At 38.9% G+C, this 26,438-nt stretch overlaps 2 protein-coding genes across 4 annotated transcripts in view; one reads left to right on the top strand and one right to left on the bottom strand.

The window, feature by feature from the left end:
* The window catches only part of LOC130924555 (ankyrin repeat and BTB/POZ domain-containing protein 2-like), a 67,017-nt gene extending 63,932 nt beyond the window's left edge, over nt 1-3,085 (top strand). The window contains exon 17 of the mRNA XM_057851201.1: nt 2,765-3,085. Within this exon, the coding sequence (XP_057707184.1) occupies nt 2,765-3,010 (246 nt within the window). The 3' untranslated portion in view covers nt 3,011-3,085. The remainder of the gene's footprint in view (nt 1-2,764) is intronic.
* A 12,309-nt stretch (nt 3,086-15,394) lies between these two features.
* LOC130917518 (serine/threonine-protein kinase BRSK2-like) overlaps nt 15,395-26,438 on the bottom strand; it is a 288,068-nt gene continuing 277,024 nt past the window's right edge. For 2 of the 3 annotated variants that reach the window (XM_057839011.1, XM_057839049.1), the window contains exon 19: nt 15,395-22,611. In XM_057839011.1, coding sequence (XP_057694994.1) covers nt 22,388-22,611 — 224 coding nt within the window. In that variant the 3' untranslated portion in view covers nt 15,395-22,387. The remainder of the gene's footprint in view (nt 22,612-26,438) is intronic. The other variant, XM_057839021.1, reaches the window with a different exon arrangement.

The raw sequence follows: 26,438 nt of genomic DNA, 5'->3' as shown, positions 1-26,438 counted from the left end.
AACTTCTTTTTTTAAATAAAGATAAAATACCACCATTTTTCAGTGTTGGATTACACACACTTAGCTGTAAAACATTACCAGTGAAAATACATACAACATAAGATGTATTTTTGTAAAATAAAGTGCAAATAGTTTCAAAACTGAAAAAGCATCTCTTGAAATAGTGCAAAAATAAATACTCGCTCCGTGTTTCAATGACTTCAGCCAGGAGCTAGAGCAAACTAAGCATTTCCAGATTTGAATATATAAAATGCGCTTCAAAAAGTGTTATTAATACTGCACTAACTTGATAGTTCCCACTCAGAATTCATGAGGTGGGTTGTCACAGCGAGATGACTTTCAGTGGAAGGGGAGTCCATCCATCCGTAGCCAGTGCCACAACTTGTGCAATAGCTAGTTCACGCTCCACCACTAATGTTAAATGCTCAATGGTAATGCTGAATAGCTAGGACCACGGACTGGCTCATGTGAGCGCGCGATGGGACTTTGTAGCGAGGGTCGACTGAGAACCTAAAGTGTTGTAGGTTTTGGCGCATTACCTCTACCGCCCCCTCAATGGGAGGAGGACTACCTCTGACATGGATTATGTTTATTTTTTCACCCAAACGTAGTCGCTGTCTGACTGCGTGCACCTAACCATGATGCCCATACCGTGAAGGTAAGGGACCAATACAGTACCATAACACTCTTACGCAGACCCGGCATGAGCAGGCATTAGGGGGCCGGGCCCGCCATGAAAGACTGCTGTGCCCGCCCTAGCTCGATTGGACTGTACTGTGTAAATTTTTTTTTAAATCTTCCACAAAAACACACACACACATACGAGAGGACGAACCCTCTATTCATTCTATCTTGAGCTGTCGTCATTCAGTTCAACCAATATGAGCAGCGAATGAAGGCAATTTCTAGCCAATCAGACATACCTGTCAAGTTGTACAAGTGAGCACAGATTTTTAAATGGGTACGCCGTACGTTTAAAATCTGTACGTTTTTGGTGCATTACGTTTTTTTTTCTCTGTTTGGATTTTGTCAGTGTTTTGGCAACGAGACCATGTGCATTACTACGTTGACGTACGAATGACGCGAGAAAAGTCAGAGACACTGAGAGCGAAGTGTTTGTTGCAAACGCGATGCTAGGCTAGGTGGCTCCAATATTTCCTGACTGTAGCCGACAGCCTACAATCTAGGCCTAAACATCTCATGCATATAGAATTACAGGAAAAATGACAGACTCGGTCGCGTTAGTAAACAGCTGAAAGAAGAGAGTACACTTAGTACACTTCTCAGAAAGGCTCTGTTGTAGTGAACCTTCCTAGAGAACCTATGTAACGTTTTATCTAAAATACTCCTAAATCGGCAAAATCTTGACTTGAATCTATCTTTAAATGATGAAAGTTTTAAAACTTTCACATCGACATGAAATAATAAATGACTTCCAAACATAGCAAAGGTTACTATGTATGTATTTTTTTTTTGGGGGGGGGGGCACTAAAAAACATGAAAGGTAACACCAGTTAGCCTACTTTGCCAAGTAACTAATTACTCTTACATTCAGGTAACTGAGTTACTAACTCGATTACTTTTTGGGAGAAGTAATTTGGAACTAATTAATTACTTTTTAAAAGTAAGATTAACAACACTGGTCATGAAGATGAAGTCTGCAGAATGAAAAGTGACGAAGCGGAGATTTTATTCTGCCAATTTGTTGCCGAACAAAATTCGCCCGCAACTATTGCTGACCACTTCTCAGAAATAGCAAAAGAAATGTTCCCTGACTCAAAAATTGACCCATTTAATTTATAATTGGACACACTAACGAACTACCTTCAAGTCAAACTGAATTGCGAGCTGAAGTACAGCCATCAAGACATGATAGAAATTGCCAAAAGTGCTACATACAATTATAACAAAAGTCACTTTTAATTTTAGTAATCATGATGTAGCTGTAGATATTGATTGCTCCAGGTTATATGTTACAATATTACCAATAAATTCATATTATTTTAAAAATTGAGTTTTATTTTTGTTTCATATTGCACGCTATATACAACGTTGTAAGATTAGTCACCAATTTGTAAGGGCATACATCACTAATTGTAAGATTGCCAACGGCCTCGGGTTGACAGGTATGCAATCACTGATAAGGGGGGCGGGCCGAGTCGCCGGCCATTGGGTACTGCGATTGGATAGGGATTGCTTCGGTTACAGAAATGGTGATTGAGCGGCTCCTCTGTTGCCAATTCAAATTGGAATGGACATCCGTGATTTTTTGTGCTCTTTGGCTGCTGTTGTTACCTCTTCAAGCATGACTGTTGATTTCACTGCTCATCTTGACATCAGTGCTCATGTTTATCAGTGCATGTTATGTTTATGCTGAAGCACTTTAGTTGAAAAAATGCACACAGAACTGCACCATTGTTTTTCGTTTGTCTTATAGATTTTACAATGAACTACAACTCGTGACTTCAGTGACAGAAAACATTTCAGTGCACTGATGCAGTAATTTCCGGGTAATAACGCCACTTTTCAGGCTAAATTTACGTTGAATAAGTGTGCCCCCCCCCCAAAATGTAATGCACCCCCCCCTGTAATTTCTTTCTGCAGCCAGGTCTGCTCTTACTGATAATGCGTCACAGTGCATTTTTCTTCCACTTGAGGTGAATAAAATGCTAAATTGTGAAATAGTTAACAGTGGTGTGTATAAATTTGAATTCCTGTTCGAAGTTGCCATTGATGAAATTAAAGCATTTGTGTGTCTTCACAGCTCCACAGAGCAACTGATTTACACAAGTTTTGTGAAGGATTCTTCCTGAAGAACATGGAACAGCTAGTGTGTAAGGAGGACTTCCATCATCTGCTATTCTGTAGGGAAGATCAGGAGCAGTTGCACACAGGGACAGGAACATGGTCTGGATTGCAACTGGACCAGAACCAGCCGAGCCTAATGAGGAATCTGGAGCTTGCGCTGACGAACAGACTTTATGCTCTCCACACTGCTTGCCAAGAGTAGAACCGTGTTCTTGAACATATGCGACAGTATATCTGAAGAAACTGGCATGTGTAACACATGTAGCATTCATGTTTGGAGGATCTACACTGGGGCAAATAAGTATTTAGTCAACCACCAATTGTGTAAGTTCTACTTGAAAATATTAGAGAGGCCTGTAATTGTCAACATGGGTAAACCTCAACCATGAGAGACAGAATGTGAAAAAAAAAACTGAAATCACATTGTTTGATTTTTTAAGAATTTATTTCCAAATTACAGTGGAAAATAAGTGTTTGGTCACCTATAAACAAGCAAGATTTCTGGCTGTCAAAGAGGTCCAACTTCTTCTGGAGTTTTTCCTTGCCAGCATGGAGGGACTTAAGGATAGGGGATACCCAGGACTTGAACTTTATTCATCTTTGTTGCTTCATTTCTAATTATGTATCATATTGCCTCTGTAAAGCCCTTTGAGACATCTGTTGTGATTTAGGGCTATACAAATAAAATTGAATTGAATTGAATTCTAACGAGGTATAACGAGGCTCCACTCGTACCTGTATTAATGGCACCTGTTTTAACTCATCGGTATAAAAGACACATGTCCACAATCAAAGTCAGTCACACTCCAAACTCCGCTCTGGCCAAGACCAAAGAGCTGTCGAAGGACACCAAAGACAAAATTGTAGACCTGCACCAGGCTTGGAAGACTGAATATGAAATAGGTAATACGCTTGGTGCAAAGAAATCAACTGTGGGAGCAATTATTAGAAAACGGAAGACATAAAAGACCACTGATAATTTCCCTCGATCTGGGGCTCCATGCAAGATCTCACCCCGTGGCGTCAATATGATAACAAGAACGGTGAGCAAAAATCCCAGAACCACACGGGGGGACCTAGTGAATGACCTACAGAGAGCTGGGACCACAGTAACAAAGGCTACTATTACAATGCGCCACAGGGACTCAAATCCTGCACTGCCAGACATGTTCCCCTGCTTAGGAAAGTACAGGTCCAGGCCCGTCTGCGGTTCGCTAGAGAGCATTTGGATGATCCAGAAGAGGACTGTGAGAATGTGTTATGGTCAGATAAAACCAAAATAGAACTTTTTGGGAGAAACACAGGTTCTCGTGTTTGGAGGAGAAAGAATACTGAATTGCATCCGAAGAACACCATATCCACTGTGAAGCATGGGGTGGAAACATCATGCTTTGGGGCTGTTTTTCTGCAAAGGGACCAGGACGACTGATCTGTGTAAAGGAAAGAATGAATGGGGCCATGTATTGAGAGATTTTGAGTGAAAATCTCCTTCCATCAGCAAGGGCATTGAAGATGAGATGTGGCTGGGTCTTTCAGCATGACAATGATCCCAAATACACAGCCAGGGCAACAAAGGAGTGGCTTCGTATGAAGCATTTCAAGGTCCTGGAGTGGCCTAGCCAGTCTCCAGATCTCAACCCCATAGAAAATCTGTGGAGGGAGTTGAAATTCCGTCTTGCCCAACGACAGCCCCCAAACATCACTGCTCTAGAGGAGATCTGCATGGAGGAATGGGCCAAAATACCAGCAACAGTGTGTGAAAAGCTTGTGAAGAGTTACAGAAAACGTTTGGCCTCCGTTATTGCCAACAAAGGGTACATAACAAAGTATTGAGATGAACTTAATGACCAAATACTTATTTTCCACCATGATTTACAAATAAATTCTTTAAAAATCAAACAATGTGATTTTCTTTTTTTTTTTTCTCGACATTCTGTCTCTCATGGTTGAGGTTTACCCATGTTGACAATTACAGGCCTCTCTAATATTTTCAAGTGGGAGAACTTGCACAATTAGTGGTTAACTAAATACTTATTTGCCCCACTGTATGTTTATTTTACAAGAGTATAAATAATCATACTTGCAATGAAGCAAGAGGTTCAGAGGTTTGAAATAATGAGTTACATTTACTCCGTTATGTTTACTTAAGTAACTTTTTAAGAAAAATGTACTTCTAAGAGTATTTTACCAAGCCATACTTTTTACCTTTATTTGAGTATATTTGTGAAGAAGAAACACTACTTACTCCGCTACTTTGGGCTACACTAGTCGTTATATTTTTCCTTTTCATTGTACATATTACATTTTACTTTATTTTTGCAAGAGATGGCCACAGTGGCTCTATCAGTTTCACCAATTTGACGTCACAACATGAATCACGTGATTCAATGATACCAATAAGACTCAAGTTTGCCATTCTATGATCACGCCGACCTGTTCACGTTCACTGTTGACGTCTGTTTTACGAAATTTCCGGGTTCGCAGCGAGTCAGTAACAGGCACACTTTTGCAAATAATACAATGTTTAATATAGAAAATGAAGAAAACAAGAACAATGACGCCAGCGCTAGATTGCTTCTGAAATCCCCGCGCTACTGTTAAAGCACACAAGAACAGTCAAAACTCTTACCGATTGATAATCGGGCAGAAAGCCTACGCTCAGTAGAGTTGCAGAGGAATACAGGCGTAGTTGACTCTTGGGTCTCTAGAAATGCTAAAACAGTGTTCAGCGTCTTGCAGCTACAAAAACTTCTACTGGAGACGAAAATGTCCTCGGCTTATATAGGGATGCATGACGTCAGGAATGAGGTCAGAGATGTCAGTCCCTTATGACGAGCCACTCGCCCCTTGTTACGAGATGTCCGTCCCTTATCTCAAATGAGGACGCGCTACTCGCCCCTTGTTACACATGTCTTTGTAATCACGCATAACAGATACGTCAAAGTGGCGAGGAAGCAAAGTCATACTTTGTAATCACGCATTACAGATACGTCAAAGTGACGAGGAAGCAAAGTCATACATCACAGAGGCGCCAAAGTGGCAAAGCTCTAATACGGTACCGTCACTAAGGGAACTAAGAGAAACAATGCAATAATGCTAATTCAATCCGGGGCATATATTCTGGGTATATTTATCCCATTAACGTCTTTAAACATTTCACTACCAATTATTTTATTTTATTTTTTTAAGAAAAAAAAAATGATATAAAAATAATTTAAATAAAATAAAAATTGCTACGATTCCTATACCCACAGCAATTTTTTGTAATGCTGTGGGACGCATTGTCCCAGCAGGAGTGAAACCTTTGAAGCACTGTACAAAGTTAAGTATTTGACATAGAGCGCTGCCCTCAGTATAACTTTAACGTGCGGATTTTAACCTCTCTCAAAGTATTTATTTGGCACCGATTGACCACGGAAAACTGGAGACTTGATCCTTTTGATTTCATAATAGGTACTACGAAGAACTATTCACTATTCAAACTAGGAACTATTTTCTCCACTAGAGCGCACTCATGCTCTTTGGATGAATGCTCCTTTATATCTGTACTTTTTTTTGGTATTATGTATTATTGTTTAGTGTGGTTATGTAATAAGTTTATATATACAACTTTGTGCTGAGGATAAAAACAATACCATTGTGTTAAAAAAAAAAAAAAATCAAACATTGTAAGCAGTTGCTCACAATGTTACTCATGACCTGAGTATTCTTTTCACCAAATAGTATCTTAAGTTGTACTTAGTACGTTTTTTGGATGAGTACTTTTACTTGACTAATATTATTTCAAAGAAACACTACTCTTACTTAAGTAAGAATTTTGGCTACTCTACCCACCTCTGGAAACACGTTGGAACCTCTGATGTTGTCCACAATTCATCTAAGGACGTTCAATTTGCAATCAATACAACTAGAGTTGTCCCAATCACATATTTTTGCACCTGAGTTTGAGTGCAAGTCACCTGATTTTGAGGATATGCCGATACCTAGTACCGATCCGATACCGCCATCCGGTAACCAAGATAGCCCGCAAACAGTTTGCTGAAGACATGCCAACAAAGCACATGGATTACCGGAACCATGTCCTATGGTCTGATGAGACGGGTGGACTTTCTTGTGTACAGTCTTCAGAATAGGCTTCCTCCTGGGGTGACAGTCATGCACACCAATTTGATGTAGAGTGCGGCATATGGTCAGAGCACTAACAGGCTGACCCCCCACCTCTTCAATCTCTGCAGCAATGCTGACAGCACTCCTGCGACAATCTTTCAAAGAAAGCATTTGGATGTGATGCTCAGCATGTGCGCTCAGCTTCTTTGGACGACCAACCCGAGGCCTGTTCTGAGTGGACCCTGCTCTTTTAAAACGCTGGATCTTAGCCACTGTGCTGCAGCTCAGTTTCAGGGTGTTGGCAATCTTTTTGTAGCCTTGGCCATCTTCATGTGGAGCAACAATACGTCTTTTAAGATTCTCAGAGAGTTCTTTGCCATTTGTTGCCATGTTGGAACTTTCAGTGACCGGTATGAGAGAGTGTGAGAGCTGCACTACAAATTTGAACACACCTGCTCCCTATGCACACCTGGACCTAGTAATACTAACGAGTCACATGACATTTTGGAGGGAAAATGACAAGCAGTACTCAATTTGTTTTTTCCAAGGAGTGTACTCACTTTTGTTGCCAGGGGTTGAGTTATTAATGCCTATATTTTGAGTTATTTTGAGGGGAAAATAAATTAACGCTATTATATAAGCTGCACACAGACTACTTTTCATTGTGTCAAAGTGTCATTTTGTCAGTGTTGTCCCATGAAAAGATATACTTAAATATCTGCAAAAATGCCAGAGGTGTACTCACTTTAGTGATTCACTGTATTAAGCAATGCTTGTTCAGACCGTGTTTTAAATGACTAACATGAATAATACAATTGATTCAGTAATGTGTATAAACAAAAAGCTAATGTGTATATACAATTAAAAAAAACTATTTAAAAGTTATAATCACGTTACGTATATATTAAGCAATGCTTATTCATAAGGGTTTTAATTGACTCTCTTACATGATAAATATGACAATGGATTCAGTAATATGTAAAAACACAAAACTAATGTGTATATTCAATGAAAAACACCCATTTAAAAGTTGAAATAGCGCATGTGCGTTTTTTTTTACTGTGCTTGGTGACAACAGGCAAGGTCTCTGGAGATTTGAAAAGACAATTTTAAGACTTTTTTTTTTTTAAAGGCCATTATAAAAACAGTTAAAGACCTATTTTACATCCACATTGGCAAAAAACACATACAGAAGACTTGAAAGAAAATGACCCTGCAGCACAGGCTATTCTGCTTTGTAGTTACGTTATAGCGTCCTCAAAAATCAAAACATTTAAAAGCGACACCGAAGTTCATGCAAGTTCTAAATAAAGGTAAAATCAATAGATTTCTAAGGCCTTTCAAAATCGTATTTAAGATCTTTTGTGAGATTTTAGGAGAATTCTAGACATTTTAAAGCCTTAAATTCTAATTATTGGATTTAAGACCAAAAAAAAAAAAAAAAAAATTTAAGACTTTAAAATCAGTGGATACACTGACAGGGCACACACACTACACAGCTAATTTTGTGTTTGGCATTTAGGAAATAAATTGTTCTTATAGCCTGCTTCAAATCCGCAGTGTTGTTATAACAGTGTACATGTGTGCCCAAACTCAAACGAGGGAGCCTACAGTTGGAGCTTATTCACTTTCTACTACACACATAGTTTCACTTCCTCCAGGTGAGTTTCAAATATACTGCAACATTCTCCCGAAGTAGCAGTACTAGTACTTAACATGCAAACACATTACTAAATATTGAGCAACAGACATAGTTAAGCAACAGAGATTTAGGGGGCACACACACACTATGTGTAACCTCTGTGTAGGGGCTGTGGATAGTAGCTATTGTACTGTGCTGCTCCTACTGCAAGTAATGTGCCACCTTCGTGTCCGCGTATGTGCGTACATGTTGTCAACTGACAGGCAGTTGGACACACGGGATAGTGTGTTTTTCCTTATTTGGAGGATAGAGGGCGCTCTCACAGGGATTATGGCTGCAGTGCTTGGGTAGCACACGTATTACTAACATATTAATGATCATGCCTTATGAACCTTGATAAGGGCACTTGCTCGGTTAAAGGAAAACACGGATAAAATATATGTCGTGCTTAAAAGACAAATGTTAGTACGAGTAACAATAATTTGATATTAAAACCCCTCTTAATGTTTTCGTTTTAATACATTTTGTAAAATTTTAAGTCAAAAAATAAACTCATAGCTCGCCATTGTTGTTGACGTCGTAGGGCGGTGATGTCACAGGGCCACGCTGCTGTACTTCCCAGTCACTCTATGTAAGGAAGTGATTTAAATACACCACGTCGCACCACGGTGTCAATGGCGAGTTTTACATTAATAAGACATCAAGCCAATGAGTGCGTTTTGTCCCTCGACTGACGCCGTAGCTGTTTTTTTTTTTTTAGACTGGGTCTATTTTGATTGACGTTCATTTGAGTGTTGTCTTCACAAGACTCCTGAAAATGGCTCCCAGCATCATAGTTTGTGTATTGTGAATAAATATTGCCATTCAGTGTATTTGTTGAGCTAAAGGAGTTGCTGAAATTTTTAAATATAGTTTTCCAAAGTCTGAGTAATTTTTATGTGTATTTTGCGTATCTATTTTGATTGTGAATGCCAGTTCTCTTTGCATTGTTGTGTTAACTGTGTGAGAATGGGGCCTCAGTAATACAGATTGAAGCACTTTTTTTCTTGGTAACATATTTTGAGAGATATGAGTATTAGTTTTGTAGTATTTTCATTATATGATACTTATGTGTGTTGTGAAAGAGTTGCCGAAGCTTATGCCAATAAACGGCGCAGTCTGAGCTACGAATCTGAAAGCCTGTGTCCACTCTCCTTTCTCTCTCCCACTGTGGATTAAAGAAACTACAGTGTCAGTCAAGGGAAAAAATGCACTCATTGGTTTGATCCCTAATTAATGTAAAACTCGCCTTTGACACCTTGTGGCGTATTTAAATCACTATCTTACATAATTAAAGAGTGACATGTTTTTTTTTTAAGAGTAACAGGTGGCCCTGTGACGTCACCACCCTGCGACGTCAACAACAATGGCGACCTACTAGTTAAAATAATTTTACAAATTGTATAAAAACGAAAAGAGGGGTTTCAATATCAAATTATAATAACTAGGGCTGTCAAAATTATCGCGTAAACGGGCAGTAATTATATTTTAAAAATTAATCACGTTAAAATATTTGACGCATTTAACGCACAAGCCCCGCTCAAACAGGTTAAAATGACAGCACAGTGTCATGTCCATTTGTTACTTGTGTTTTTTGGTGTTTTGTCGCCCTCTGCTGGTGCTTGTGTGCGACTGATTTTATGGGTTTCAGCGCCATGAGCATTGTGTAATTATTGACATCAACAATGGCAAGCTACTAGTTTATTTTTTGTTTGAAAAGAGGGGTTTTAATATAAAATTTCTATAACTTGTACTAACGTTTATCTTTTAAGAGCTACAAGTCTTTCTATCCATGGATCACTTAAACAGAATGTTAATAATGTTAATGCCATCTTATTGATTTGTTGTTATAATAAACAAATACAGTACTTATATACAGAATGTTGAATGTATATATCCGTCTTGTGTCTTATCTTTCCATTCCAACAATAATTTACAGAAAAATATGGCATTTTATAGATGGTTTGAATTGCGATTAATTACGATTAATTAATTTTTTAGCTGTGATTAACTCGATTAAAAATTTTAATCGTTTGACAGCCCTAATAATAACTTGTACTAACATTTATCTTTTAAGAACTACAAGTCTTTCTATCCGTTGATTTCTTTAAGAGGGCAAGGGCCAGTGCTCGAGCACCACCTGGCGTCTATGTGTGCACGCCAATGCCCCCGTCACAACACACAGTAAATTTACAGTATCCATTTGCACTGAAAGTTTTCACAAAACGACAACCAGTTCCAAAGTAAACAGATTTATTTCCTTTTTAGCATTGAAGTTGTTCACAGTAACGCCACAAGGGAATACATTGCCAGCAGTAATCCTGCTCAGTTGTTATGACCCCGAGTCCATTTTAGTGTGCTCTGGATTCCCTATGTAGAAAAAGAGGAACGCAAACAAGGAAAGATATTGCTTCAAAACTCTCTCCGATGGGCCAACAGCAACGTGGCTGCGGATGTGACCTGGTCGCCAGCGAGGTCTCACTTGGAGAGACTTGCGTAAAGAAGACAAACTTGGCGGTAATGGTATGCACAGCCGACAAAAAGAAGAGTTTGAGGACAGTGAAAAAGTATGAATAAATAAAACATAAAGAAACAAAAGAGAAAAGGGAACAGGAGAACAAGTCTTACAATGACATGCAAATAAAAGACAAATACTAAACATGCAAACTGGAGGTCTTAGCTAAGTTGAAATCTTCCTGGTGGTTTAAACAAACTTGTAAGTAAAGCTGTCTTATTTACAGGATGAGATCTGAGTCATGGTACACAAAGACAATTTGCAACAAAGGGATTGTTTCTTTTAAAAAGCTACGTCTACATTCTTAAATTACGGTAAATCATTTACCCCAAATATATATTACAAGGTTTCTTTCATCCAGAGACAAAAAAAAAAAAAAAGAATTGAACTCCCACAAAAGAGCTCTCTTAATAACTTAATAACTTAAATAAACAGTGGAAAATTCAAATACAACGTCAAACAGCACATTTCATATAAATGAGAATAAATTAATACCAAAAATAAAGTAGAAAAATAGACATGGCGGTTCTATTTTGTCTTAATAATACTTAAAAGAAAAATAAAAACATTTAAATACAGGGCTCAAATGTTCTGTTATCTAATCAAAGTGCTAAAGGAAAATCATAGACTTCATAATGTATTGACGGGTCAGATCGGTCATGCGCTGCGCCTCGCATTCAAGTAGGGGGCCGCCCACATTAAGAGGAGCCATTCACACACGCACGCAGCGATCATACGCCGTATTTCTGTTGAAAAAGTACGAAAGCTGTACCGCATACAAAAAGGATGGATTGTCTCAGGAGTGACTTGTTCGAGGATTCAAGGTAATTATCATATTTTTCGTTTTGAAACGTTAAAAAAATCAATGGGAGAAATTAGTCGCTACTGCATTGGACTCATAGTTCACCATATTTACGTAAAATAAATGCTAACTGCACGTTTTTTTTTTGCTTTTAACCAAGAATCGAGACTGTTTTACGTCCATGTCCATAAAGAATTTGGGGATTTAAGCATTCATTCACAAGAATTTTCATCAGAAAAGCTCTGTTTACATCAGGCGGCCACTACCTACATCTACATCTACATGTACTTCGACATATTTTGTAAAATAAATGCTAGCTGCACAGGTTTTTTGTTGTTGTTGCTTTTAACCAAGAATCAAGACGGTTTTACGTCCATATCTATAAAGAATTCTTGGATTTAAGCTTTTATTCACAATAATTTGCACCAAAAAAGCTCAGTTTACATCATGCAGCCGCTAGCAACATTTACTAACAGACTAGCATTGCACTTCGACATATTTACATAAAATAAATGCTAGCTGCACGGGTTTTTTTTGTTGTTGCTTCTAACCAAGAATCGAGACAGTTTTACGTCCATATCTATGAAGAATTCAGGGATTTAAGCATTTATTTACAATAATTTTTCAACGAAAAAAGCTCTTTGTCTGTGATTGCACTCGGTCAGCTTTGACGGCCTCGCCAACAATGCAAGCCCCCTATTTATCAGCCCCGCGTCCCGTCAATACATTATGAAGCCTATGGGAAAACGATGTTTATGAGGCCTAGTCACACAACGTGTCAAGGCAAACAAACCATGCATTACAATCTCCCATTCATTCATGTGCGTATTAGAAAAAAAAAAAAAAAAAAAATCAGGATAAATGCTCTTAAATGGTAATCAGGTTATGTGTTTAGTTTTGTCTTTGAACTTACAATACTATGAGAGTACTGAGAGAGAGGAGTGGGGTTATTTTAACAATCAGTTAGCGCAACACTAGGGAACCATTAAAAAACACTACAAATGTGCTGACTGCTTTACGGCAGATGTCACTTCCCCCCTTTCCCTATTCATATGATATTTTTAGCCACAACTAGGTCCCTGGATTATCTCATCACTATTCATCCTTCACACAGCCGCTGGAAACGGAAATGTTGTTCAATCCAACTGCAGGCGACCGGAAGATCAGGATTTTATGACACTGTGCGCTGCTCCCCATGGGAAATGCAGTCTTCCATAAAGCGGAAGTTCAGGATTTTGACAACAGGCTGAATCTTCGCGTTAGCAGATGTTTAGTTAGTTGGTGGAGTTGATTTCAACAAATACCGTTTCGTTTGCAAGTTATTGCAAGTTGTTGGCTACGGTTTCAGGATAAAGTCAATAAAAAATTACCATTGCATGTCAATAATTGCAGTATGAACAGCAACATTTGTAATCCAGAAGCTCTGCAAAGGAGCAGGGCGGAGTGATATTACATCAGTTATGCTATAATGGTGCCAGTGACCCGCGCTAGCTTAGCCACTCCGGAGCCCTGAAACTAACAACTAACTTGCAAACAAAACGGAATTTGTTGAATTCAACCCCACCAACTAACTAAACCCCTGCTAACTTGAAGATAAAGCCTAATGTCAAAAATCCTGAACTTACGCTTTAAGGCAAAACACTATCGCTTTTGTCCACCTGCGCCACTAAAACCGACCAAAACTGAAAGTTTCATAGTGTTGCTTGAATATGTCAATTATTTTATCAATGAATGGGATATATACACACAAAATCAAGTACTGTACAGTATCAGCATGAAGTTGTAATGCAATTGACCTTTCGCAAACTCCGCCTCCTAAACAACCATCGACCAATCATACTGTATGTCCTTGAGACCGTTAAGAGAGCATGTCCGTCAAACTCTCGGATGCCCTGTTGTCTGATTGATAAATTTAGTGGTTTTGAGATTGTCAACTGGAATCAAACCTTACGGAAGAAGACGAAAAGGATCAACATTCTGCAGCTGTCCAAAATGGTGAAGCAATAGGTCTATGGAATATGTACAGGGTCTCTGCAAGTTTCAACAAGTCAAATTTAAGACTTTTTAAAGACCATATTGAATACAGTTTAAGACTCAGTTCACATTGATACTGGCAAAAAAAAAAACAACAAAAAGAAAAAAAACGTGAAAAAGTCATGAAGAAAAATAACCGGGCAGTGCGGTTAATTCTATTTTGTAGTTACGTTTTGGCGTCCTCATCAAATCGAAACATTTAAAAGTGAAACTAAAGTTTATGCATGTTCCACATTAAAGTAACGTCAATCGATTTTTAAGACCTTTCAAAATCATATTTAAGGCCTTTTGTGAGGTTTTAGGTGCATGAGAAATTTTAAGGCCTTAAATTCAAATTATCATATTTAAGTCTTTTGTAAAAGACATTTTAAGACCCTGCAGATACCCTGATCTACTTCAGACACAAGGCGCCCCAGAATTATATCATTATCAATGCCAAAAAAACAACTGGATTTCAATGGATTAAACAATGTTGTCATTCCCAGCTGTCTCAAAAGTAAACAAGCATACAGACGTGTTCTCTTAAAGTAAGATTAAGCTACCACCAGATGCTAACGAGCGAGCTTTCTTGCCTAAAGTGCTTTAGTATTGGCATGAACATTAAAAAAACTGGACATTAAAGTTGTAGTTGCTGTTATCAAATATAATCTATTACTAGGATGTCATCACTATAATGTCTTTAGCACTATACAGTGGTATTAAAAAGTATCTGAACCTTTAGGAATTTCTCACATTTCTGCGTAAAATCACCATCAAATATGATCTGATTTTTGACAAAATCACACGGATGAAAAAACAGTGTCTGCTTTAACTAAAGCCACCCAAACATGTTTTTTTTTTTTTTTTTACATTTTAATGAGGATAGCATGCAAACAATGACAGAAGGGGGGAAAATAAGTAAGTGAACCCTCTGCCTAAGGAGACTTAAAGAGCAATTGAAACCAATTTTTACCTAACATTTTAAGTCAGGTGAGTGCCCGATCACTGAAGAGTGGTTCAAAGCTGCCCTGCCCCCTATAAAACACACACCAGGTAAGAAATGTCTTGATGAGAAGCATTGTCTGATGTGCATCATGGCTCGGTCAAAAGAGCTATCAAAAGACCTGCGATCAAGGATTGTTGATTTGTATAAAGCTGGGAAAGGATGCAAAACCATCTCTAAAAGTCTGGATGTTCATCAATCGACAGTCAGAGAAGTTGTCTACAAATGGAAAGAGTTTGGCAATGTTGCTTCTCTCCCAAGGAGTGGCCATCCATCAAAGATGACGCAAAGAGTTCAGCACAGAATACTCAGAGAGGTTAAAAAAAAAAAAAAAAAGAACCCTCGAGTGTCTGCTATGGACTTACATAAATCATTGGCACAATCCAATATCTCAACTATATGTAAAACTATGGCCAAGAATGGTGTTCATGGGAAGACTCCACGGAGGAAGCCACTGCTGTCTTAAAAAAAAAAAAAAAAAAAACATTTTTGGTCGTTTCATGTTCGCAAAAAGGCACTTGGACACCTCACAGAAGTTTTTGCAAAATATTTTGTGGACTGATGAAATCAAAGTTGAATTGTTTGGGAGTAACACACAACATCATGTGTGGAGGAAAAATGGAACAGCTTACCAACATCAACCCCTCATCCCCACCTTGAAGCATGGTGGAGTAAGCATCATGATTTGGGGATGTTTTGCTTCCTCAGGGCCTGGACAACTTGCAATCATTAATGGAGAAGTACTTCGAAAGTTTATCAGGATGTTTTACAGGAAAACCGAGGCTGTCTGTTGAGTTGAAGATAAAAAGAGGATGGATGCTGCTAGTAATTCAACTTCAAAATGTTGTCAGAAGAACAAAATACACGTTCTCGAGTGGCCAAGTCAAAGTCCAGACTTAAACCCCATTGAGATGCTGTGGCATGACCTAAAGACGGTGATTCATTCATGCCAGACATCCCAGGAATCTGACTGAACTACAGCAATTTGTAGAGAAGACTGGGCCAAGAGTAGTCCTGATTGATGGAATAGCTTACCAACATCAACACCTCATCCCCGTCGTGAAGCATGGTGGAGGGAGCATCATGATTTGGGGATGTTTTGCTACCTCAGGGCCTGGACAACTTGCAATCATTAATGGAAGAATGAATTCTAATGATTATCAGGATGTTTTTCAGGAAAACCTGAGGCCGTATGTCAGACAGGTGAAGCTTAAAGAGCATACAACAGGAGAAAAAAAGTCTTAAATAGCATTATTATGTGAATTAGAATCATATTTTGAGACGATTCGACTATATACAACAATTTAGCAAAGCACAGATAACGAGAAATTAGTCTTTTAATCTGCCGGTTTGCCGCGCCTACCATTATAGGGCTCTAGCGTCCCCAACAGATGGATGACGTCAGCGGGAGACTGGGCTCATCGGTTTTACTATTCAGCCCATTGAGGGGGAATTATTCAGAATGAGGAAAATGCGACGAAGAGAGCCGCAAAATGTCATTGTTTCAGTCTCTCTACTCCAATATTTTTACAGGATATTCTTTTTATCCAAGTATTTTTCCCCAAAAGCTAAATAAATGGCTTGAGAAGGACCAGTCAGCCCGTCGAGGGCGAACTATTCACAACGAAGAAAACGCAACGAAGAGAGCTGCAAAATGTCATTGTTTCTGTCTCTTTACTTCAATATTTTTACAGGATATTCTTTTTATCCAAGTATTTTCCCCAATTGCTAAATAAATGGCATGGTCATGACAAATAACAGTCTTGTGCTAAATGGAATATGAAATATTAAAAATACATGGCAAAATTACTCCATAATGGTCAAAACTGTAGACTTCATCTTTACTGTCGCACCTCCCGAACGATATTTTATGACACCTAAATCGGACATGTCATTTCCCTTCCCCGGCTTCGGAGAATGTAAACAAACCAAGAGGCGTCACAGCTAGCCGACATGTTAACCCGAACCGAGTGATGTTTCAAAGTCATCGAAGCGGAAAATCACACATAACTAGCCCGGATTATTTGACATGATGACTGGGTTGTCGATTGGCTTCGCTGATCGGCAGACCGCCCGGCGGAGAGCAATTTACAGCTCGTTCCCCAGGGGGAGGGCGGCTGCAGTTGTTGTGCAGCTAACGTGCAGCTAATGTGCATGAGGAGAGTTTTTTTACATGCCTATCAATGATCAAACGTAAGTAGTCCTTTATGTAAAAAAAGTTTGTAGTGTTTACTTTGTAATTGCTGTATTCCTATTTGACATAATGCAAAAAAAGATGTTTACTCACTTCCTCGTAAATCCAATGGTCCTTAGTCCTCATACACAACAGTACGGCTGTATAGTGAAGAGGACCCCTTCATCCGTACATGTCACAGCGCCCTCCTCAATGCAAGACCGAAGCCAGAAGTCACTCATTTTCATGGCGTGGGACTCAAAAAACTAAATAAATATAGCGATCGCTTCCACACACATCCAAGTGATCAATATCATTCGGGAGCATAAATTACCACGTGTATTATGAAATAAACATGCTTTTTCGTGTCACATGCACTTTAAAAGAGGATGGTTGCTGCAACAAGACAATGATCCAAAACACAGAAGTAATTCAACTTCAGAATGGTTTCTGAAGAACAAAATACATGTTCTGGAGTCGCCAAGTCAAAGTCCAGACTTGAACCCCATTGAGATGCTGTGGCATGACCTAAAGACAGCAATTTATGCCAGACATCCCAGGAATCTGACTGAACTACAGCAGTTTTGTAAAGAAGAATGGGCCAAGATTAGTCCTGATCGATGTGCCAGCCCGATCATGAATCAGGAACAGGGAGCGTCTGGTTGAAGTTATTGCTAAAAGGGGGGCCACAAAATATTAAATGTGATGGTTCACTTACTTACTTTTCCCCCTTCTGTCATTGTTTGCATACTATCCTTATCAAAATATGAAAATCTACAAATGTTTGGGTGGTTTTAGTTAAAGCAGACACTGTTTTTTCATCTGGGTGATTTTGACAAAGATCAGATCACATTTGATACAGATTTTTTGCAGAAATGTGAGAAATTCCAAAAGGTTCAGATACTTTTTCATACCACTGTAAATATAGCTGTTTCATTAGCTAAAGTTAGCTAACTTCATATCTTTGTTCGCAGTCTGTTCTGAGTGCGCTAACATTGAAGCGGTGCTTCGTCTTCTGAAGTAAACATAGGGTCCTATTAAGGTGTTTTAAATTACTTTTTAAATTTCCCTTAAACATTTTGTGAACGGACACCTTAGTATTCCAACCGTTTGCTTTGCTGTAAATGTTTAAACTGTATGCTTTTACCATGCTAGCTTGGTTCAAGTTTTTATATTTTAAAAATAACCCTTCAGTGCATATTGTAAACCCTTTTCCGTCCATCTGGAGGATGCTGCATTAGTATAGCACCAAAAGAAAAAAAGACGAGGAGTATTGTACTATTCAGCAGGAATGGAAAGAGGAATTTGCCTTTGTGGAAAGAGCAGGTTCTGCGATGTGTCTAATATGAAATGATAAAATTGCATCTATGAAAAGGTCAAATATAAAGCGGCATTTCGACAACCGCCAAACTACATTTGCATCAAAACATCCTGCGGGTACAACATGAGGAAAGCATGTCAATGGCTACTATGAGGAGTGCAAGCTCGTCAGCAGCAACTCCGTGTTTGGACCCAACAAGGTGACTGGAATTGCTTTGCTGGCGCTTTAGCAATTGTGAGAAACGCAAAGATGTCGAGTATGCCAAAGCATTCATGCTTGATGTTGCCAATGAACTTTTTGACGACTTTTCAGATAAAGACAAGATAATTAAACGGATAAAAGACATGCCTCTGTTGGCAAGAACTGTTCATGATCATACCATCATGATGTCAAATTAAACTGAGAAAACTCAAGTAAAACACTTAAATGTGGTTCCGCTTTTTTGTCTCACTTTGGATGTGTCAACAGACGTAAGCCATTGATCCCAGTTCAGCGTGATTGCAAGGTATGCTGTCGGTGACACACTACATGAGGAAAGTCTTGCAGTTTGACTATGCAAGGGAGAACAAGAGGGGAGGATTTATTCAATTCCTTCACCGAGTTCTCTAAAGAAAAAAATCTACTGATGGATAAACTTGTTTTTGTGTGCACTGATGCTGCTCTGTGCATACGTTTCTCAACGCCTGCATGAAGCTTAACCTCACCAAGTATCAACCAGACTACAAAACCATCAGCAAAACCATGCAGCACAAGAAGTCGCATTAATAGTTAGAAATACTCTTCATTGTTAGCAACAGCATAACAATGTTATTAAAAAAATTCATGGACTTAGGCTAGGTTAATAATACAGGTCTTAATGCACAAATCCGATTCTTTGTCATATCTGTTTTTTTGCCGGGCCCATTGAGACTGCCTTTGTCCATTGAGACCGTTCAAGTATTATGCATGCGCACTAATTCGCAGTCCGACACGCGCTGAGCAAGAAGACCCGCGTGCGCACAAGCATCAAAACAAATGACTATACATGCTGGCTGTCATCCGTCATTCCAGGGCGATCATATTTTGATTTCCAAAAAGACACAAATAAGAGACATAAAGAATCCCCTTTTAGGCTTATATTCAAAGTTTATATAGATCGATAGCATGCACGCACTGTCCGTGCTTGTCACACACATACGGGCTTTTTCCCCGACTCTCAGCCGTGTAAGGTAGGGTATTAGCTCTTATTACATGTTCTCTGGAGCGTCCGGCCGGGTTTCATAAATTCATGAAAATGTCCGGTTTTTATGATTTTTAAGACCAATTTTAAGAGGATCCCTCCGGCCGCTAGGGAGCAGCGCCTGCCCGCGTTGACATGGCTCCTACTAGTAGGGGCGGGAGAAGGAGTAGATCTTCTTCTTTTTTGTAGGCAGTTTACCCTTTGTGTCATGGGGAATTACCACCATCTACTGACGGTTTGGCAAGAGATCAGCTACAGTTAGGAATTCAACAAGGAGTTTTAAGACGTGGCTCCATACACCTTTCTATAAGTTTATCTCCTGTTCATGTCGATCACCTGTCTTCTGTTGTATATAGGGTTATATGTCCACACAGTATATTGTATAAGTCTTGTAATTGTTCTGCGTTCGTTTATTTGGTTTAATGTTAGTATTATATTCTAAGTCGCTGTGTTTCTTATGAGTTTTTTTTTTTTTTATTACGATAAATACGTATATGATGGCAACTGTTGACTTCTGTCGGAGATTTGTACTGGCGTCATCTGTGAAATCCCGTTTGGTGCCGCATCGTTGCGCTTCCGATGATTGTAAACTTTTATAGCTAAGTTTGATTTCGCCTCGGCTCAAGGTACGCCCTAATAGGGTAGCAATCAGTGAGATCAGCCGCACTAGGCATTATGGGCAATGTAGCTTTGAAATGCTGCGTTTGGCAACATGCTGGTTAAATAGCTTGTCAGTTTATTTCGGTTATTGTTTGCGTACAATCTAGAACATTGAATGAGAATAAAAATTGAGTGGGAATAACAATTTGTCAACAACAATTGTCGTGATAGTAATGTATAAAAATGTTGAGTTGGTACATAGCCTACTGTGTGTGTAATGGACGACATTTCCATGGGTCTGCATTATATATATATTTCTTTTATCATTATTCGTTTTTAAAAAAAGAAAAAAAATTGTTTGATTATTTTTTTTAGGAAGAATAATGCCTGTTGAGTAAAAAAAATATTTCCATATAGTATATACTATAAGGCAATAGGCCTATGTTTTTCTTTTTTTTTTTTAATAAAACTGAATTTTTCTATCCAGACGGAGGAGGCACACTTTTATTGCATTAAAGTGATATAGGCATCTTTGAGTGAACTTTGAGTAAAATTCAAGTATCTCGAGGCCGAGCCGAGTGTCCTCTTTTTGGAAATCAAAATGTGGTCACCCAAGTGTAATCGGACCCTTCCCCAACAGCTGTGTTCAAGGCAAGCTAGGCACTAACACACAGCTGCACGCTACCGTAGCATGCCGTCGCTCTCCCTCTTTGATGATGTAATTGCTGTATGAATTCCGATTTGGGAGACTTGACAGTTCAAACCGCTAAGACGTTCTGGAAAAATGTGGCCCAGATTGGATTTAAACCACATACAAAAGTGACCCAGATCGGATTTGAAATGGTCCACTTCTATGCGACTTGTCCCGCTCAGACCGTCAAGTTAATGCCTCACTTGAGTCGGAAAAACACGAAAAAATCGGATTCGTGCATTAAGACCTGCAGTATGAACCTAGCCTTATTGTATTTTTAAAGTGTTGAAATTACATAAAATGCACACACTACTTGTATTTTTAGTTTTAAACATCGTATGGCTCTCACGGAATTACATGTAAAAAAAAATGTGGTGTTCATGGCTCTCTCAGCCAAAAAGGCTCTGGTCTGGAGTCTCGAACTTTGACGAGTTAGCAACTGTAACTAAGGGGGGGCGGAGCTTTTGCGAAAGGTCAATTGTTGTTAAACCACTTTTTCATCTGCTCAGGTACAGTGCGGTTCAAATAAAACATTAAAAAACTAAAATGAAGCCATTTTTATCCTCAAACGAATATCTTTAACAATAGATAGAAGGTATTTTATTGTTTTTCTCTGTGTATTTTTCTAATGTGACCAGGGCTTACAGGGATCATGTCCTGAAATAAAAAAACTAAATGTCACAATCATTTTTTTCAACCTACAAAATAACATTTAGTCTATACAACAGAAGATCATTCATTTTCTCATACATGTATTGGGCAGCATTTTAAACAAATCTTTAAAAAAAACTTCATTCTCAAAGAAAGAAATGAAGAATCACTGCCTGTGTAGTTGTTCACCCCTCCATTTGTCTCTACTTCCTTCCCATCAATCATTGTGTGCAAGTCATTACATCCCGCATATTTGATTTAAGTACATTATGCATTTTATGTACACGTGGTCGGAATTGAAGCAAAAAAGAAATAAGGTAGAAGATGTGTGCGAATTGACAAACATCACTGTCTTAAGGCTTTTATTTATTTTTTTAGCTTTCTTCAGGAACACTTTGCTCTGGCGGGACGAAATGGACTTGATGTGACGTGAAGGAAGGTGCTCAGTCTATTCTGCGGATGCTCGTGGTGACGGAGGGCCGCAAGCAGGCGCCGCCGAGGTTAATAGTTATTGTGGATGATCCCTGGTGGCACAGACAAGTCATGCTATCAAATATGGGAGGGAGGACAAAACCCAGTGGACACCCAGAGATTGTGACAGAAGGCGGAGCCAGCAAAGCTACAGTTAATGTGCTACGAATTCATTAAAATAGCCATTCCCATTACGTTGTATAAAATCCATAGGCAAAGATGAAGTAGTTGAGTTGTGTGTCCCAGCTAACGGGCAACTTAAGCAGGCCTCCGTCCTGTTTTACGGCCTGATAACCACCTTTTTCTATTTAGACATGCAAGGTTACTGCTTCTTAAGGTTGTTCCTGTGTCCTGTTGCTGGTGGCCACCTTTGTTTTGTCTTTGCCAGCGGGGCATTTAGAGTCATTGGACGGGGGCTGGTGTGGCCTGCTGCCGGGAGCATGCTTGGCAGGGGAGCTAGGCTCGACGGGAGCAGCGGGGGAGTGGGACGCTTGGGTGTTCTTGTCGTCTGAAAAAAGCTGTTTAATTACGTCAAAGAAGTTACTCAACGGGCTGCCTACACAGACGGATAAAGAAAAGAAAAACAGAAAGAGAGAGAGAGAGAACAAAAGACAGATGAGCAATGGGGTTAACATGAGGAAAGGGATGAGAGGGAGAGTAGAACTGTGGAAACCAGACTCTTGCACATTGGGGAATATCTTGGACGGAGGGGGGATTTTGTTGAGAGCTCACAGACTCTTTTTGATCAAACATCATCCACTTGGACTTAAAGCATCTTTACTTCTGTTTTGACTGCTTACAGAATTCTAATGACTAATGCGACTAATACAGCTTGAAGATTTGAAACGCCTCGAAAACAATACACAAGGAGCCCTCGAGTTACGAACGAGTTCCTAACTTACACTGGTGACGTAACCCCAGTTTCCGCTTAAGTCAGATTTCACCGTTAAAGTCGAAATATACTTTGTATGAAGAAACTTAAATACATAGTAATTAGGGGTGCACGATATCCATTTTTTGAAACTGATATCGATAACTTCCTGCTCCTCAAGGCCGATACGATACGATAACTGAATATATATGTATATATAAAGTTTTTCAATGTATATTCACCTGAGTTTTTGAACACCTGTAGGTCAAAAATACTAGTGGCTAAATTTGCCTTTGACCGAACCAGAATTTTCATGATGTCATGAACATAGAACAAGAAAGTAATTTTGGAACATTTTTGTTTGCGATGTGCAGCGAGATTTTTCCAATGTAAAAACGTGCCATGACTCAGAAAAGGTTGAAAAACACTGATTTAGTCCACAAAACCTTCGGTTCGCATAACGTAAAAATAAGGACAGTGATTAATGAATTGGGTTGTATGTATGCTTCAGGTTGGAATGTTGATGTGTCGAATTTTGTGAGTAAGAGAGGTAGGAGTGCCCGGAGCAAGAAGACTGTTCACAGTAGTCGTGTTCTGTGCTTTTGGTTGCAAATGAACCATTGAAATCCCTACCTCACCAGCCATCTTTCATCATTAATGGTAATTAAAGCATATTTTTTTCTTTAATGTGTTTTACTTTTATTACACAATGTATTTTGATGTAAACTTCAACTGTGAAATCCGACTTATGTGGAAATTCAGCTAACGCCGCCAGCGTAGGAACGGAACTTCCCGTATATTTTCCAAAGCTGATCGCTGCCAGAAGTGGATGCATAGTCTCTCCTTTGATTAGGTTCAAATTTGAGTTTAGTAACAGTGTTGACTGCAAAACAACCTGAGCTAGACCAAGCAGCAAAATAATCTATTAGGGGTGTGACAAAATATCGAAATGGTGATTTATCTTGATACTTTGTATCCCAAAAGGTTATCGATATGCTCCTGCCAAGAATCGAGATATCGTTTTAAAAAGGTGTCAATGGAGTTGTTTTTTTTTTTTTTTTAAAGGGAACCAACAAGTTGCTGCCAAAATATTCCACCATAATAGGGTCTCAGTTAACTCTAAGGCTGCCATTGAAAGTGCTCGACGCCCAATCCATTTAGACTGGGAACTTTTGTTCATTCAAAATCAGAGCATTCACAGTCATTCGGTCTGATTTTCGGGGCATTTACAGGTCATTTCCTGTTTAGTTTGAGTCACTGCCTATTCATTTGGGTGATTCCCAGGTCACCTCCTGTTCTGTAACTCAAAATATACAGGAAGTGACCCACAAAATACCCCAAAATCAATGGGAAAGTAACTGAAAATCAACAGGAAAATTATTTAAAATAGCCCAAAATTACCTCATTGGCTGCCACTGACGGCCATCGACGTTCAATCTGTTTGAAGTGGGAGGGACGGCCACCCTCCCAGTTCAAATGGATTGGACGTTTACTAGTGATAAACTCATTCCAATTCACAGCAGAAGCTTGTTTTTCTGTTTATTAGTTGTTTGTAGACTATCCTAGAATGATTTTCTGACCAATGTATCAATAATCGTTGTATCGCCACATCGTCAGATCATCGTTATTGTGAGCTTTGTATCGCTAATCGTAACGTATCGTGAGGTATCAAGAGGTTCCCTCTCCTATAATACTCTATACTTCAATTAAGACGTGCAGTGGTAAAGCACTCTAAAACAGAAGTAAAGACACCATGGAGAATACGCAGCAGACATTTTATGTAATGATATATCAAAACTAGTGAAATGGTTAAACTGTAGCAATGTTTGCATCAGAGTTTGAGTTTCCTCTGCTTAGATGGAGAGCTAATTGGCGCAGTGCAAGACAATTCATGATAGTGGCCCATAGCAGAACCAGTAAAGCTACCTAGAAAAATTACAGTAATTTCACACAGTTTCTCAAATTTTGATTTATTCAATATATTGTCACTAGACATGTGCAGATTACCGGTTTCAAGGTATACCATGGTATGAAAACGTCAAGGTTTCAAAACCGCATAAAATATCCGTCATACCGTCCCTAAGGAAATAGGGATTTTAGGTGTCCCAAAAAAGCATGGAGAAATCCTTCGCTTGAAGCTGTTCGGCTCAACCCTGGCCCACCGGTTGTTGCTCAGTGTCAATGAGTCAGCTGTGCTACACGATGGCTGAAGGAGGTGAAACTACTGAACTTTTTTCTCCATCGAAGGAAACGAAATTGCTGGCATGGGAATACTTTGGCTACAGAGAAGTTACAGACGGTTGCGGTTAGAGGTGGAGGGCCAACCGACATGTAAAACATGTTTGCGGAGGGTGGCTTCTGAGGAGGCAATACCTCCAATATGATTTCACATTTATACAATATTAAAGGTTAGTAAACACTGTCATGAACGTTTCCCACCAGCGGCGAGAGTTAAGTCCAGCGTGTTTAGAGTGTCTAGCGGTGGTAAAACGTGGTGTTTTTTTCTCTTTAGCAACTGTCTGTGTTGAGAAATAGAGTTTGTGTATAATGTAAACAGGATACAAGTCATACACATGTGCTTTTTATGGAAAATAATTTAAAAAATGAATTTATTTTAACTTAACATTATACTTATGTTCCAATTTGCTAATATGTTTTGAGAAATAAAAATCCTGTTCAATGGAATTTTTTTTTTTTTTTTTTTTCTAAACCCAGATATCTCAAAGTAACCCATGTTATAGCTGTAATTGCAAATACTGTGATACTGTGAAAACATGATATTTTGGCTTAAGGTTATCATACCATCAGAATATCATACCGGCACATGCCTAATTGTCACACCCCTAGTGTGCAATATTGCAAATGTTCTCATTGATCCGATTCACGTGACTACAGGGCAAGTATTCCCCATACAGATACTTTCACGTTCATTGATTCATCGTTCAACTTCAAGACTCCTTGAATTGTTAAATCTCAAATTTCATGACCTAGAGTTTTTGTAATTTTTTTATTTCATTAATATTTATCAAGTCGTAGGTCAGAAATAGATAAACTCTATCCATAGGCTTCATCATGAAGTTTGATGGGTCAAATTTGACCTTCAGTGCGCCACGACTTCAAGAAGGTGGCCATCCCACAATCCGCTTCAGTTATTTGCATTCGGTCGCAGCGACACATGCAGTGACCCAACGCCAGATTTATGTTGAAAAACTATGAAAGCAGTACCGCATACAAACAGGAAGGATTGTTCCAGCAGTGGTTTGTTCGAGGATTCAAGGTAATTATTATATTTTTCGTAATATGCATGCATTTTGAAAAATTGTGAAAAAAAAAATCAATGGGAGAAATTAGCCGCTACAGCATTGGCATTACACTTTGCAATTGTTACGTAAAATAAATGCTACCAGCACTTTTTTTTTTGTTTTTTTTGCTTTTAACCAAGAATCGAGACTCTTTTATGTCCTTATCTATAAAGAATTCAGGGATTTAAGCATTTATTCACAAGAATTTTC

Source organism: Corythoichthys intestinalis, chromosome 1, assembly GCF_030265065.1.
Source record: "Corythoichthys intestinalis isolate RoL2023-P3 chromosome 1, ASM3026506v1, whole genome shotgun sequence".
In the NCBI taxonomy this organism is placed as follows: domain Eukaryota; kingdom Metazoa; phylum Chordata; class Actinopteri; order Syngnathiformes; family Syngnathidae; genus Corythoichthys; species Corythoichthys intestinalis.
Note: the sequence above shows the minus strand (reverse complement) of the source record. Positions and strands in the feature narration are given on the sequence as shown.